The 13,883-nt window shown below is 46.2% G+C and overlaps 1 protein-coding gene across 3 annotated transcripts in view; it reads right to left on the minus strand.

Moving 5' to 3' along the window:
• LOC133469987 (disco-interacting protein 2 homolog C-like) overlaps positions 1 to 13,883 on the minus strand; it is a 31,340-nt gene that overhangs the window by 14,838 nt on the left and 2,619 nt on the right. For 2 of the 3 annotated variants that reach the window (XM_061757741.1, XM_061757742.1), the window contains exons 3-18: positions 8,700 to 8,771; positions 8,076 to 8,180; positions 7,796 to 7,921; positions 7,443 to 7,733; positions 6,974 to 7,096; positions 6,683 to 6,829; positions 5,959 to 6,078; positions 4,966 to 5,163; positions 4,791 to 4,882; positions 4,584 to 4,694; positions 3,640 to 3,763; positions 1,590 to 1,699; positions 1,201 to 1,303; positions 1,033 to 1,097; positions 630 to 723; positions 379 to 498 (exon numbers count right to left, since the gene is read on the minus strand). In XM_061757741.1, the coding sequence (XP_061613725.1) occupies positions 379 to 498; positions 630 to 723; positions 1,033 to 1,097; positions 1,201 to 1,303; positions 1,590 to 1,699; positions 3,640 to 3,763; positions 4,584 to 4,694; positions 4,791 to 4,882; positions 4,966 to 5,163; positions 5,959 to 6,078; positions 6,683 to 6,829; positions 6,974 to 7,096; positions 7,443 to 7,733; positions 7,796 to 7,921; positions 8,076 to 8,180; positions 8,700 to 8,771 (2,001 nt within the window). The remainder of the gene's footprint in view (positions 1 to 378; positions 499 to 629; positions 724 to 1,032; positions 1,098 to 1,200; positions 1,304 to 1,589; positions 1,700 to 3,639; positions 3,764 to 4,583; positions 4,695 to 4,790; positions 4,883 to 4,965; positions 5,164 to 5,958; positions 6,079 to 6,682; positions 6,830 to 6,973; positions 7,097 to 7,442; positions 7,734 to 7,795; positions 7,922 to 8,075; positions 8,181 to 8,699; positions 8,772 to 13,883) is intronic. The other variant, XM_061757743.1, reaches the window with a different exon arrangement.

The following is a 13,883-nucleotide window of genomic DNA, read 5'->3' on the forward strand; positions in this document are numbered from 1 at the left end:
AGATTATTCACTGTGGTAAACCTCAACATTCTAACAAAGCCAAGTTGTAAGCAGACCATGATAGAAGGAACACAAACGCAAGAAGAAGAGCTGGACTGAAACTTTCATCATCACACACACAAAGACTCAATCATGAGATCAATTAGGCTGGGAAGTGACTGTAATTAAGATGAAGAGGAATAAATTATGCCTCTTTATTATAATGCGATAACACAAAAAGTGACAGTCTGAGCAGAACTTTAAATCTATTCATGGACCTCAACATCTCCTTTTTACAGCCAATTGGAATCGTACTCAAACGACTCTATTCCTGTCCAGTGGGACACTATTAACAAGTCCCATTACCAGGGGGCTTCAGTTTTTAAGAAATGGTCTTACAAGGGTTGGATCCGTCGGCCACTAGCAGCATGCGCAGGGAGCTCAGGTTGATGTCTTTCTGGTCCTTGTGGGCCACCAGAGCCCAATGCATGTCTCTGGACTTCACACAGGACACCTTGGCTGCGGGGGTACACACACGCACACACACACACACACACACACACACACACACACATATTGGATTGACATTGGATTTCATCTATTTGACGGTGGTCGGTCAGTGAAATGTGAGCGTATGTTCCAAACCTTACCTTTGTACTGGCACACTTTCTGGATCCACGATAGCGGGTTGACCTTCATCAGCGAGTAGGGCACGCTGATCACATGCATCATGTTCATCACACTCTGCACACACGCACACACAAAACACATTCACGCTGTGTTGGCAGACGTGTTCGAGCCACAATCCAATTTACACGTAAAACTGACACATAAACCAAAAAGAAAATTAAACATTATGTATTTAATGATGTTGCATCTCTTCCAGTAGAACTCAGTGCTGTCTGGCATGTTGTGCTACACTGAAGGTGCGCAAATTTAATTCGGAATTATTGTCTTGCTTTTGCATCGATGTTTCTTGCGTTTTCAATTTGTTTTCATTGATTTTACTGTTTGATGGCATTAAACAAAATGCATTATAATTATCGCCATTACCGTCAGGATGCCGTGCCACAGGCCCACGTCCTTCTTGAAGTCCAGAACGTTGACGATGGTCTCGGCTGTGGGAGGAGAAATGTGCTCAGAAGGTTGCTGTGTAGCCATCAGGTGCGCATGTGCACACTTTTTGTGAGTAGCGAATGTGTATGTGCGCATTTGTCTTACCCTCAGTGTAGCAGCAGGACTGAGTGAGGGCCTGGCAGTGTGTGAGCAGTGCGATCCTGGTCACCGTGACGCCTAGCACGCTGCCGTCTTTGCACGTTTTATACTGAAAATTCACCACAACATTAGCGACCACACACAGAGTTGGAACACTTTACATATGTGAAAAGCTGTGATATAGAGAGACCATATACAAACATATTTTTAGTAGTTGAATCCCCTAAGTTTTACTTAGCACCTGTTCTGAGTCTTTCACGATCAAGAAACGGGAGACTATTGTATAACATCACTTTGAGAAACAGGAAGGAGACTCACTTCTCCAGATAAGAGGCAAAGTGCCTCGGTCACGATAATGATGATATTAAACATTCATACTAGTTTCTGTGACTCACCTCGATGTATGCCGTGTCGTTGTTTGCGTCCTTAATGTGAGGGAACCAGTCTCTGGGCGGCTTGGACAGGTGCTTGGACTCGGTGACAAACCACAGCAGTTTGGGCCAACCTGCGCACACACAAAAAGTGTGTAGCATTTAGCATGTCGCCAGAGGTGGCAAAAGTACTTGCACACGCTGTACTTGAATAGAAGTACAGATTCCATTAGGATATATAATAAACATACTTTAGGAGGTGGGTACCCCTTCATCCTCCGTGGCTTACCCTTCTTCTTTTCCTTTCGGGGTAACCACAGCGCGTCATCCTTTTCCATGTAAGCCAATCTCCTATCCTCCTCTCGAAAACCAACTGCCTTCCTGTCTTCCCTCATGACATCCATCAACCTTCTCTTTGGTCTTCCTCTAGCTCTCTTGCCTGGCAGCTCCATCCTCATCATCCTTCTACGAATATACTCACTATTTCTCCTCTGGATGTGTCCAAACCATCGAAGTCTGCTCTCTCTAACTTTGCCTCCAAAACATCGAACCTTGGCTGTCCCTCTGATGAGCTCATTTCTAATTTTATCCAACCTGGTCACTCCAAGAGCGAACCTCAACATCTTCATTTCCGCCACCTCCAACTCTGCTTCCTGTTGTCTCTTCAGTGCCACTGTCTCTAATCCGTACAGCATGGCTGGCCTCCCCACTGTTTTATAAACTTTGGCCTTCATCCTAGCAGAGACTCTTCTGTCACATAACACACCTGACATCTCCCTCCACCTGTTCCAACCTGCTCGGACCCATTTTTTTTACATCCTGACCACACTCACCATTGCTCTGGACGGTTGACCCCAAGTCACCCTTGCTACCTCTTCTCCCTGTAGCCTCACTCTTCCCCCACCACCCCTCTCATTCATGCACATATATTCTGTCTTACTTCAGCTAATCTCCATTCCTCTGCTTTCCAGTGCATGCCTCCATCTTTCTAACTGTTCCTCCACCTGTTCCCTGCTTTCACTGCAGATCCCAATGTCATCTGCCAGCATCATGGTCCACGGGGATTCCAATCTAACCTCATCTGTCAGCCTATCCATCACCACTGCAAACAGAAAGGGGCTCAGGGCTGATCCCTGATGCAGTCCCACCTCCACCTTAAATTCGCCTGTCACACCTACAGCACACCTCACCACTGTTCTGCTGCCCACATACATGTCCTGTATTATTCTAACATACTTCTCTGCCACTCCAGACTTCCGCATGCAGTACCACAGTTCCTCTCTGTGTACTCTGTCATAGGCTTTCTCTAGATCTACAAAGACACAATGTAGCTCCTTCTGACCTTCTCTGTACTTTTCCATCAACATCCTCAAGGCAAATAATGCAACTGTGGTACTCTTTCTAGGCATGAAACCATACCGTTGCTCGCAAATACTCACTTCTGTCCTGAGTCTAGCCTCCACTACTCTTTCCCATAACTTCATTGTGTGGCTCATCAACTTTATTCCTTTATAGTTCCCACAGCTCTGCACATCACCCTTGTTCTTAAAAATGGGCACCAGCACACTTTTCCTCCATTCCTCAGGCATCTTCTCACGCGCTAGAATTCTATCGAACAAGCTGGTCAAAAACTCCACTATATCCATTTGCATCCATTTGGCAAAGTCTACCACCATCTGTCCCTCCAAGTTCCTTTCCTGTATGCCGTACTTACCCATCACTTCTTCATCACCCCTATTTCCTTCACCAACATGTCCATTACAATCCGCACCAATCACGACTCTCTCTCTGTCTGGGATGCTCAGAACTACTTCGTCTAGCTCCTTCCAGAATTTCTCTTTCACCTCTAGGTCACATCCAACCTGTGGGGCATAGCCACTAATCACATTATACATAACACCGTCAATTTCAAGTTTCAGCCTCATCACTCGATCTGATACTCTTTTCACCTCCAAGACATTCTTAGCCAACTCTTCTTTTAAATTAACCCCGACTCCATTTCTCTTCCCATCTACACCATGGTAAAATAATTTAAACCCTGCCCCCAAACTTCTAGCCTTCCTCCCTGGCTTACCTTTGAACTGCGGAATCTCCCCCGTGGCGCTCTTGGGGAGCCCCTTATGGCAGGCGTCACTGGTCAGCGCCACGGTGACGCCGCAGCTTCCCAACAGGAATCCAATCTGCTGACTGCCCGCATCCTATGAGAGGACACACGAAAAATAACCGTCGGCCGTGAATTAGACGGCACCATCAATGTGTCACGACCGAAGGGCTTTAGCGGAATTTCACAATTGTGCTGAGGATGTGATTTCTTCTCTTTTAAATAGGGCTACGGCCTTCAAATAATGTCTCTCTATTTTTTTTTCACCAAAATCCATGCTTTTGATTTTAGTCGATTTTCTTCCCCTTCGCTTATAGAAAAAGCTAATGACAATAACAAAACAAGTTTTGCTTTTTTTTTTTTTTTTTAAATCCCTTCTGACATAGGCTTTATTTATTCTGATACTAAACATTCTTTGAAACATTTTTTACCCCTAGCAATAAACTAGAATTAATCAATAAAGCCCATTAATCGCCCAGCCCTACTTTGTACTCATTGGCTGCCTGACATTTTTTGAGTGACAGGTGTGTTCTCTGTGCCTGAAAAGAACAACTTCCCGCTCCGGAGAGTCCATCTTGCTGATTAAAAGCTGGGTCAACGCGAGCTGTTTGTCCATCTGTGGCACACGTGTGACTTCACACAGGCGGGAAGAGGCTGTCGGCGCTATGTAACCACGGAAACGCAGGCCCACATTGGGAGGGGCTTTCAAAGGGGCTTTATTACCAATGGTCCGTTGCTTAGAGGAGTGATTATCAAAGTGTGGTACACTGCCACCAGTGGTACGCCCCAAAAAAAGAAATCATTTGGGACATATTTGCTTGGTGGTGAGCTGCGAGATTTTTATAATGTAAAATGAGTGCCTTGGCGCAATACAGGTTGGGAAACATTGGCTAAATGTTATTATCCAAAAGGTTTACCTTGCGGCTGAGGGGCACCTCAATGGGAACCGGGACCACCTCGGCCAGCAGGCACCCGTAGAACGCCACCACGAAGGCCACAGGGTCGTTGTTGGGGAACACCAGCGCCACCTACAGGTGAGAGGATGGCAAAAGTTACATGATAAGACCTCTAAATGCTATTTGTAGCATCACAGTGTGACCAGGGAAATGAAGCGTGGCACTTACCCTGTCCCCGGGCCGCACCATGGGCTCCTGCTTGCTGCCCAGCTTGTGGAGGATGTTGTAGGCCAGCTTGATGCTGCGCGACCACAGCTTCCCTGCAAACGCGCACACGCACATCGTGAGGGTTTCGGCAGCCTCGCTAGCGCAGCAGGGCTAATCCACGTGCCCGCCTGCCTACCGTAGGTGAGAACGTAGAGGGGCTTGCCCGCCGTGTCCAGGCTGGTGAGGCAGGGGGCTTTCGGGGAGATGGTGCCCCAGCGTTGGAGGGCGGCCTCCAGCGATGGGGGCCAGTTGGTGACCACCCCCAGGGCGTCCCCTCGCACCGGCATCATCTCCGCACCCTCGGGACGAGGCTGATTGGGGTCAGGCTGTTGGACTGGACGCCAATAGACAGATTGGCACTATTGCAGGCCACTCTTTTTTTTTTTACCCTGAAGCAGTGTTTCTCAACTTTATGGCACCAAGGCACATATTTTGTATTAGAAAAATCAGATTTTTTGGGGGGGCAACCTATCCTCCGTTAATCACTGAAAAACTTTTGTGCTCAAGCCAAAGCCATGTCTAATACAAAAATATTGCTTTGGCGCCGTTATGGAGCTAAGGAACTATGTAGACGAGAGGGGAGGGTCTTCCATAGATGCCACAAGATGGCAGCAAACCAATACTTTTGTCTAAATGAAGCTCCACGACTCACTTCGACATAGTTGCTTGGCACCAAGATCCCACATGAGGGTGGCAAAGCACTACTTGTACCTAAATTCAGTTGCTCAAGTCACTTCAACATAGCTCCTTGGCACCAAGATTATGCCAAATCAATACTTTTATTGCTTTGGCCTGAGAACAAAAACAGCAAATACCTGTAGATGAGTCAAATAATTCAAATATGTAAATGTGTGAATGCTGTGAATACGCGGGGGCTTACTTTACATGCTATGGCAGATATTTTAACCAATTCTTACTAAAGTTCTACTAAAATCTGTGATTCTGAACACACACACACACAAACTCAAATATAGATGACTAGTTTGAATTATTAGTATTTCTTATTATTATTAAGTGTTCTTAGGTCCCTTGAATGCTATATAAATCAAGCTATTATCATTGTTGTCACTATAGTCTTTGTCACCTATTTGAACTTCAGGAATTCTACTGCGACAGGACGACTTCTAACCTTCCAGAAGTTCGTCAAAGTCATCAACAAAGAACTCTCGTAGCGGCGGCCGGCGAGGTTGCTTGAGCGTGTTGACAAGCTGCTGGATCTTGGCCGACACGCGACTGCTGACTGGAACGCCTGCCAAGCAAAAACAAAGATGCGATGAGAGTTACCCCGTCACACCGCTGACCTCACGTCAACCTGCCAGGACGTGGACATAATTAAGGACTTAATACGGAGGCCGGGGATTTGGAGGCTTAGTGCAGAGAGCATATTCTCATGGGGCCCTTGAGCAAGGCACCAAACAAGTTCAGTGTTAGGGTTGTACAATTCCGTGAATTTTTGGTGGAATTCATGTAAATTGACTTGAAAATTTCGCAACTCTGTGTGTACAAGTAGGAATGCAACAATTCATCGAATAACTTGAATAAGTCAACTACAACAAAAAAAGGTTGAAGCCAAACCTCTACTTTGAAGCCTCACAATCATAGCATATTTAGACCATATTTAATTGTCTATCCTGTGTCTGTAGTTTAGATTAACAGTGGGTGTTTTTATTGTGTTTATTTCTGTTGTTCAGTTGTGCAGACAGTTTATTCTTAACAGTTCTTCCATGAAGTGAACAGACAGCGAGGTCCAAACGTTCCGAATGTGACACTTGTCCAGTTCTTCATGGCCGCGGTGCAATTGGCACGCACATGCGCCCCCTGATTAAGCGTTTCTAATTTTAGCCTCCTCTTACCGTCGCCGGTCTCCATCCGCTCTGCGTTGCCATACTTCTGCGTGTTGCGGGCGATGGTGCCCATATTGGACATGGGATGGCGCTCTGTGTGGGAGTGAGGCGAGTCTGACGAGTAGCCTGTCACATCCGGCGGGCCCGAGTGGTTTTCTGGAGGGGAGGAAGGAGGAAGAGACACTTGTGAGTCACCAATAGTGGACCAGACACTTTATTTGAGTTTATATGTCAGGACTTTTTTTGTGTCTGTGCTTTTCGTAGGTGTGCGATTTAATTTAGGGCACGGTGATAGTGTACCGTCAGACTCCAGCGGTGGCGGCCACAGCATGTCGGAGCCGAACTCACAGGACCGCCGCAAAGATCCTCCATTCTCAGCGACGCTCAGTGCTCCTTTCCTCTTCAGAGACAGGTGGCCGATGCCTGTGGTGCGAACACCAACATGCAAACATATGAGTCATATGGTTTGAACTATCCAATTACACTTGTTTTACTACAAATAATAATTGTCATTGTTCCCACAGAACATAGAGAATATATGACTGTGAGTGTTTTTGCATGCATGTTTGTATGTGTTGCTGCTCAGTGTGGTAAAGTAGCAGTTGTTTGAAGGTTTATAATTACACTAAAATCTATGCTAATTTTCTTAAGCCTTTCTATGGTGTTTCACATTATATGTTAGCATTAAGCTAGCAGTTTTGTTTGATGTGGTTTGGCTGAACATTTTGGTGTGGCTCAAAAAGGTTAGAAACCTGTGTTTATGTCTTACCGTGGTGTGAGGGCACCAGGTGGCTCTGCTGCAGATGCGCCGGTCCCATGTGCGTGTGCGCCAGGTGCGCCAAGTGCGAGATGTGCGCGTGCGCCAGCGAGTCGGCGAGCCGCCCTGCGTTGCCGCTGCCGCCGCTTTGCGTGGACGAGGAGGAGGAGGAGGTGGAGCCCAAATGGGCGGGGCCCAGCTGGGACGGGCGGCCCATCCAGTGTTCCATGCCCGACATGTCGTCGCAGGGGCCCGCCTCCTCCTCCGAGCCCGACGAGGAGTCTGAGCACAGGGGCGACAAGCCTAGTGAGGGTCAGTCACGTGTCGCTGCATCTCCGCCGCGGTGACGTGCGGCGTGCGCTCACCTGGCGGCGTGTACGCGTCCATGGAGGTCTGCACCACCAGGGAGCGCCGTTTGGACGGCATGGGCACCGCCACCTTCCGCTCCACGTGGCGTGCCAGCACAGCTTGGACCGCCTCCGTGTGGACGTCTGAGAAAAGGAGACGTGTCAGTAAGTCGTGTGATGTCAATACATTTCCAAGCACGAGCACTTCTATGCCTTTTCAGCATCTGGTTATCATAGACACAGATTTAGAGGTGTTCATGTAGATGCAGTATGTTTATGGGTAGGTGAGTTTCTTTACCTGAACGGTATCGCTCGTCTCTCGTGCCCGATGTTCGCCGGCGGTGGAAGCGGGCGGCAGAGGGCGGGCCCAGCGGGACCCGGTGAGACATTGGACCTTCCATTCCTGCAGAGAGCAGCACGCATGCAAACACACACACACACACACGTGCACACACACGAAGTTTGACAACAGCAGGAGAGCACACCGCAAGAAAAGGAAAAGATGAAGATGATTTATCAGAAAAATTTCATTTTTCTGCATTGATCAAATGAAATAGGTGATAAATAAAATCTCAAAAGAAATAAGTGATCAGTAAAACATCAAATGAAATAAGTAATCAATAAAATTTCAAAGGAAATAAGTGATCAGTCAAATAAAAGGTGACTGGCTGTTTGCATCAGTAGCAGAACCTGCGGTGCACGTGGGTGCGCACGTACAGGAGAGCAGGCCCAAGCTGAGCTCCAGGGAGCGTTTGTCTACGTCAGCTAACGGTGCCGGGTAAAACGGCTAATGAAGCGCAGTCGTATTTCGTCGGGATTGCGAATCAATTGGGGCTACTTTTACCATTTTTTTAAAAACATTTTTTTTAAATTTGAACTTTACTGGCTGTGTGAGGAGGGAGTTCAGAGGTGGCTAAATTACCTCCAGCATGTGGAACAAACGCTCTGATCAGCTTGGACCTCTTCTTCTCATAACCCTTCTGAGTGATGTCGCCTGCAAACACACACACAGAGCGTCTCGCCCAATCAGTGACACACACGCCGGGTTCACATGTGTCAAATTAAAATGTGATGATGACGAATGGATGTGGATGGATGAGCTAAAACAGTGGTTCTCAAACTTCTTACACCAAGTACCTCTTTAAAACAATTTGCTTCCCATTGATCAACATTCAAATATAGTAGTGTAGTACGCCTAACTGTTCATCAAAATAAATTTTCATAGCTTGTTTGGTATCAGGAGAATTTCAGATTTTTGTTAAAAAAATACAATAGGACACTTTATTTAAAGGCCATATCGCTCAGCCCTAAGTCAATCTAAATGTAAGTTTCTCTGCATCTCAGAACTTCGTACTTCAAGGTCCAAACTGGGGGACGGACGGAGGGAAAGAGGGACGAGGCGCACTTTGCCTTGGCGACCTGTCCTCCTCCACCAATATGTCTTCCCGTCACTCAACCAGCCCCAGGGTGCGATGAGCAGCACTAATACAGAGAATTTCTCTGCTTGTACTCCATTAAATGCACCGCTTGACTAATTATTGATCGGTACACTCAACACAACAACACAAAACCACTGAGGTACCGCTAATAACTACACAAAAGCAAGAGGAGGAAGAATAGGAGGTTAATGTAGAAGAGGGGGAGGAGAGGAGGATGATGGGGAAAGGAGGAGAAGAAGGGGAAGTGTAGGAAGAGGAGAATAAGAGGTGGAGGTTGAGGGACAAAGAAGAGGATGTGGAGAAGAACGGGAGTGAAATGAGGAAGTGGAGTAAGAGGAGGAAGAAAATGAGGTAGAGGAAGATGAGGAGGACTGCAGAGAACCAATCACGTGAGTCGTACGTGAGTCCAAATGTGAGGAGAGAGCAAAGATTTGACAAAGCAAGCGACGAAAACATGGCACCAACATCTGGCCACAATGTGCTCGTGTGCGCCCGTCTTCCTTTGATCAGATTGTTGTTTTTTTTGCTCTCACTTACTTACACACACACACACACACACACACACATCGCGAGCGAGTCCATAGGGAGAAGCCATCTTCCACCGACAGCGCAGTGGAACAGAGAGGGAGTTGCCTAGCAACGCTTCTCCTGGAGAAGGCCTGAGCCCTGACGGCCATGTTGGATGTGGAGCATCAGATGTGAGAAGTGGGCTAATGATACCTGTTGGGCGGTGTGCGCGTGCGTTCGTGCGCGTGCTCAGCCTTCGCCGCTCCCTCATTGCGGTCTGGCTGGCAGCTGAGAGACGATCGATGGCGGAGGAGTTTTTCTTCCGGAAGAGATGAATCATCCATCCCCTTTTCTACACGGTTTTGTCCTCGTTAGGGACACGGGTAAGCCGGCTGGAGCCTATCCCGGCCGACTTTGCCTGAAAGCCGGGCTACACCCTGGACTGGTCGCCAGTCACTATCAGGGCACATATTGCTGGTGTTGGACGGGGGAAAAAACACTTTTCAGGAAACCCAAACAACAGCTTGTTTGTTGAATCTTCAACATTGCATCATCAGAGAAAGCAAGCCATTTTCAACACTTTATATTGGTCAATAATTTTTGAAAAAATAACATACCCACGTGGTGACTGACCAATAATATCGATTAGTCATAAAATATGTGATGACAGGGCACATATAGACAAACAAGCATTAAAGCCTTTGATCTTTTTTTGGAAACTCACACAACTGTGATTAGAACACCCAAATTCTACACAGGAAGGCTGGAGCCAAGATTCAAACTCCGAACCTTGGAAATGCAACCACTTGGTCACCGTGCTGCCTGAAAATGAATCAAACTGTTTTTTCGCACCCCAACCAAACAGAAAACAAAGGATGGATGCTCCATCCTCTTCGATCTCCATCTTGTTTCTTGCCAACGTCTGCTTCAACATCCTGTTTTATTTGATCTCTTTTTTCTCATCAGATCACACACACACACACACACACACACACACACAGGCTCCATGGTAACAAGATACACACGCACAGACAAGCATGCGTCATGCACTGGGGCCTTGGGCTGTCACACTCACACGCACGGACCTGTGTGGTCTGCAGAGCGTCCGCTAGCTGATTAGCCCGCGCATGTGTCCGTCATGCGCACGCACACACGCAGCTAGACGGGCGTCAGCAGAAAAACAAAGTGGGTCTCGGCGGTGATTCGGTGGGTCGAGACGTCAAGAAGTTTAAAAATAGCACGATGCGACTCGAGGGGATGAAAATAAAATATGGAGCGCGTGCACTACACATGTAGCATGCAGCAGGTTGCTGTATCTTTGTTATTTAAAAAATTAGGTTACAACCAAATACTGTGATTGTATGCTTTTACGGGTTATTTAAAACAAAATACAGTTTCAAACAAATTTTTTGGGCTCTCTAAATTTTTAGGGGTGCTGGGATTCATTTTGGGGTTGCTTCAGCACTCCCCAAAAAATGGTCGAGAAACACCTATGGTTCACTTCATTCAAAAATGGAAAATATGTCATCTTCAGCTGCTCACAATTCTGAGGCTCTGGGTTTGAATCTCAGCCCACCTTTGTGGAGTTTTTTCCCAAAACATTCACATTAGCTTCATTGAAGACTCTTGATTGTCAATCGCAATTAATGTCTGTTAGGAACCTAATTAGGAGAGGCGCTGTAGAAAATGGATAGATGGGCCTCTCCTTGAAGACCACAAGTGATCATGGTGCTAAATAGAATGTCAGACGATACAGACCGACTTCTCCTCACATTCATTGGAAATTCATCACTGTATTGCAACTTATATTCAGCTCTGGCGAGCAGCGTCGCATCCAGCAGATGCGCAAAAGTCCTCCTCAAAAAAATTGCAACCTTTTGTGCCGTTCACCCACGTTCATCAATCTACGTCAAGCGCTTGACCGACAGAGCGTTTCATCGATTATTCATGAACAACTTGACAAAGACGGTGACTTCTGCAGCGACAAAGGCCCCGCCGTCTCTCACAAACACACACACACTCAATCGGCTTCATCGACTCGTATGTGAAGCGCGGCCACACACTGTCGTTCGACAAGCACGCTTCAGGTGATCGAATCAAAACACACCACAGAGGTGTGCTAATTACGCCAACCATTGTGCCGCAGGAAATTATCCAATTTAACTTAATTAGTACAATAATGAGTATTTATTTACGACAAATAATGTTTCTCTTTATGCCAGCGACGTATTGGGAGTCAGAGCAATTAAATGCTCTTCTACTACATGGCAGCAGATGCACCTGTTGCCTTTCATACAACAGAATAAGAACTTTCAACTAAACATGGCCACATTTCGCAGTTAGTAAATTTGTCAGTAAATTAAGACGAGATCATCACTATTTCAGGCTATACACTGTTCGATGCTACAAATAATGGAAATCTATGAGTAATTGACGCCCGCCCCAAATAAGTTAAAATAGCCATTGATGCCACGAAATGACAGCAAAGCACTACTTTTGACTAAATGAAGCTCCTCAACTCACTTCAACATAGTTCCTTGGCAGCAAGATGAATACTGTGTACATATGTTTGTGACATTTTTTTATTGGCAGTGTGTCGTGAGATTTTCTAATGTGAAATATGTGGCTTGGCTCAATAAAAGTTGAGAAACCTTGGGCTAAAGCCTCAGATGGTTACTTCAAAGTGTGTTGGACATCTCCCACCAAGAGCTCACAAGCTCGATGATGTCATCTGCGCCAGTAAGGAGATGATCCAGACTGCACTAAGCGAGCCAGCAATGACGATGTTTTCGAATTTTTATTTCCAAAGCTGTCTGAGACTCTCAAAGACCAACAAGTAAACTTCACAAGCAGCAACAGGCGACAAGTCTTCGTGAGCCTCAAAGCCTCACTTCCTGGATAGTTTCCAAATAAGACCTGTTCCGGTTGCACCAAACGTGTTGGCTGTCCGATTACTGACAAGTCTCCATTGACTAGAACCTTCCACCCTCAGACAAACGAGAACCCCCAAACCAAACAAGAGGTTCTTCACATGTTCATTAAAAATTATAATCCTTAAATCAGACGCATCTTATATTCATTAAATCACTAAATATTTTATTTTATTATATTACTCCACTATCCAAATACATACACGCATCTTGGCATAGTACCAACAAAAGGCAGCATCAGAGCATCAGGTGTGTGTGAGATGTGATGTGCACTGAGCTTGACAATAATGTTGCAGATTCCCATCTGTCAGAATGTATCCAATTGGAGCGCTTTCATTCAACCTTTTGCCACAGAATCCCACACGCCAACGTGTGTGTGTGTGTGTGTGTGTGTGTGTGTAGGAGGACATGGGATTTGTACACGCGTGATGGAAAATAGATGCAAACTGGATGTGAACAGGATGCTAACTGATTGCAAACTGGATGCACTGTAACCCGGACGTAAACAAGATGCCAAGTGGAGGCGAACTGGATGCAAACTTGGTGAGGACACAAGATTCGCACACAAAAGAGACGAAAACTTCATCTAACTGGATGTAAACTGAATGTTAACACTGCATACAAACTGGATGTAACTAGAGTTATCGGGGCCTATCACGTACTGTAATTTTCAGTCGCTCGGTATTGGCTGAAAATGATCGACTCTTTATTTTAGATTTTTTTTTTTAACAGAGCTCAGCTGGCTTCATGCAGCTGTCCGATCAGGTGGTCTGCAGCTACAGTGCTCTGTAGTGGGCGGCGCCTTTGTCCCTAAAACGAAGTTCGAAATGGCCACAAGCTTTCGCGCTTGTTAAGGAAAAACGGGCACAGAGTGAGATGTGGAAACATTTTGTTATACTACAAAGTGAAAGCAAAGCTGCACAGACCACTGGAGGGAAGAGTATGGCTAAACAGCTTGCTGAGGAGAATTGTCACAGTTCAAAGGGAGACAGGTTAGCAAACGACTTACCTTCAAATAAAAGTCTAACGAGTGTGAATTATTTTGTGACAAGCAAACTTGTGCCTCACTTGTTGCATTGCCAAGATATCGGACTTGGTATCGGACGATATTTAGGACTCATTTCTGACTCTGGCGCAAAAACGTGATCGGGTTATCCGAAGATGTAACTGAATGCGAATTGGACACAAGATGAATGCAAACTGGGTGATCTTTCTTATACTGCTACACGC

Source organism: Phyllopteryx taeniolatus, chromosome 20 (assembly GCF_024500385.1).
Source record: "Phyllopteryx taeniolatus isolate TA_2022b chromosome 20, UOR_Ptae_1.2, whole genome shotgun sequence".
Classification (NCBI taxonomy): Eukaryota; Metazoa; Chordata; class Actinopteri; order Syngnathiformes; family Syngnathidae; genus Phyllopteryx; species Phyllopteryx taeniolatus.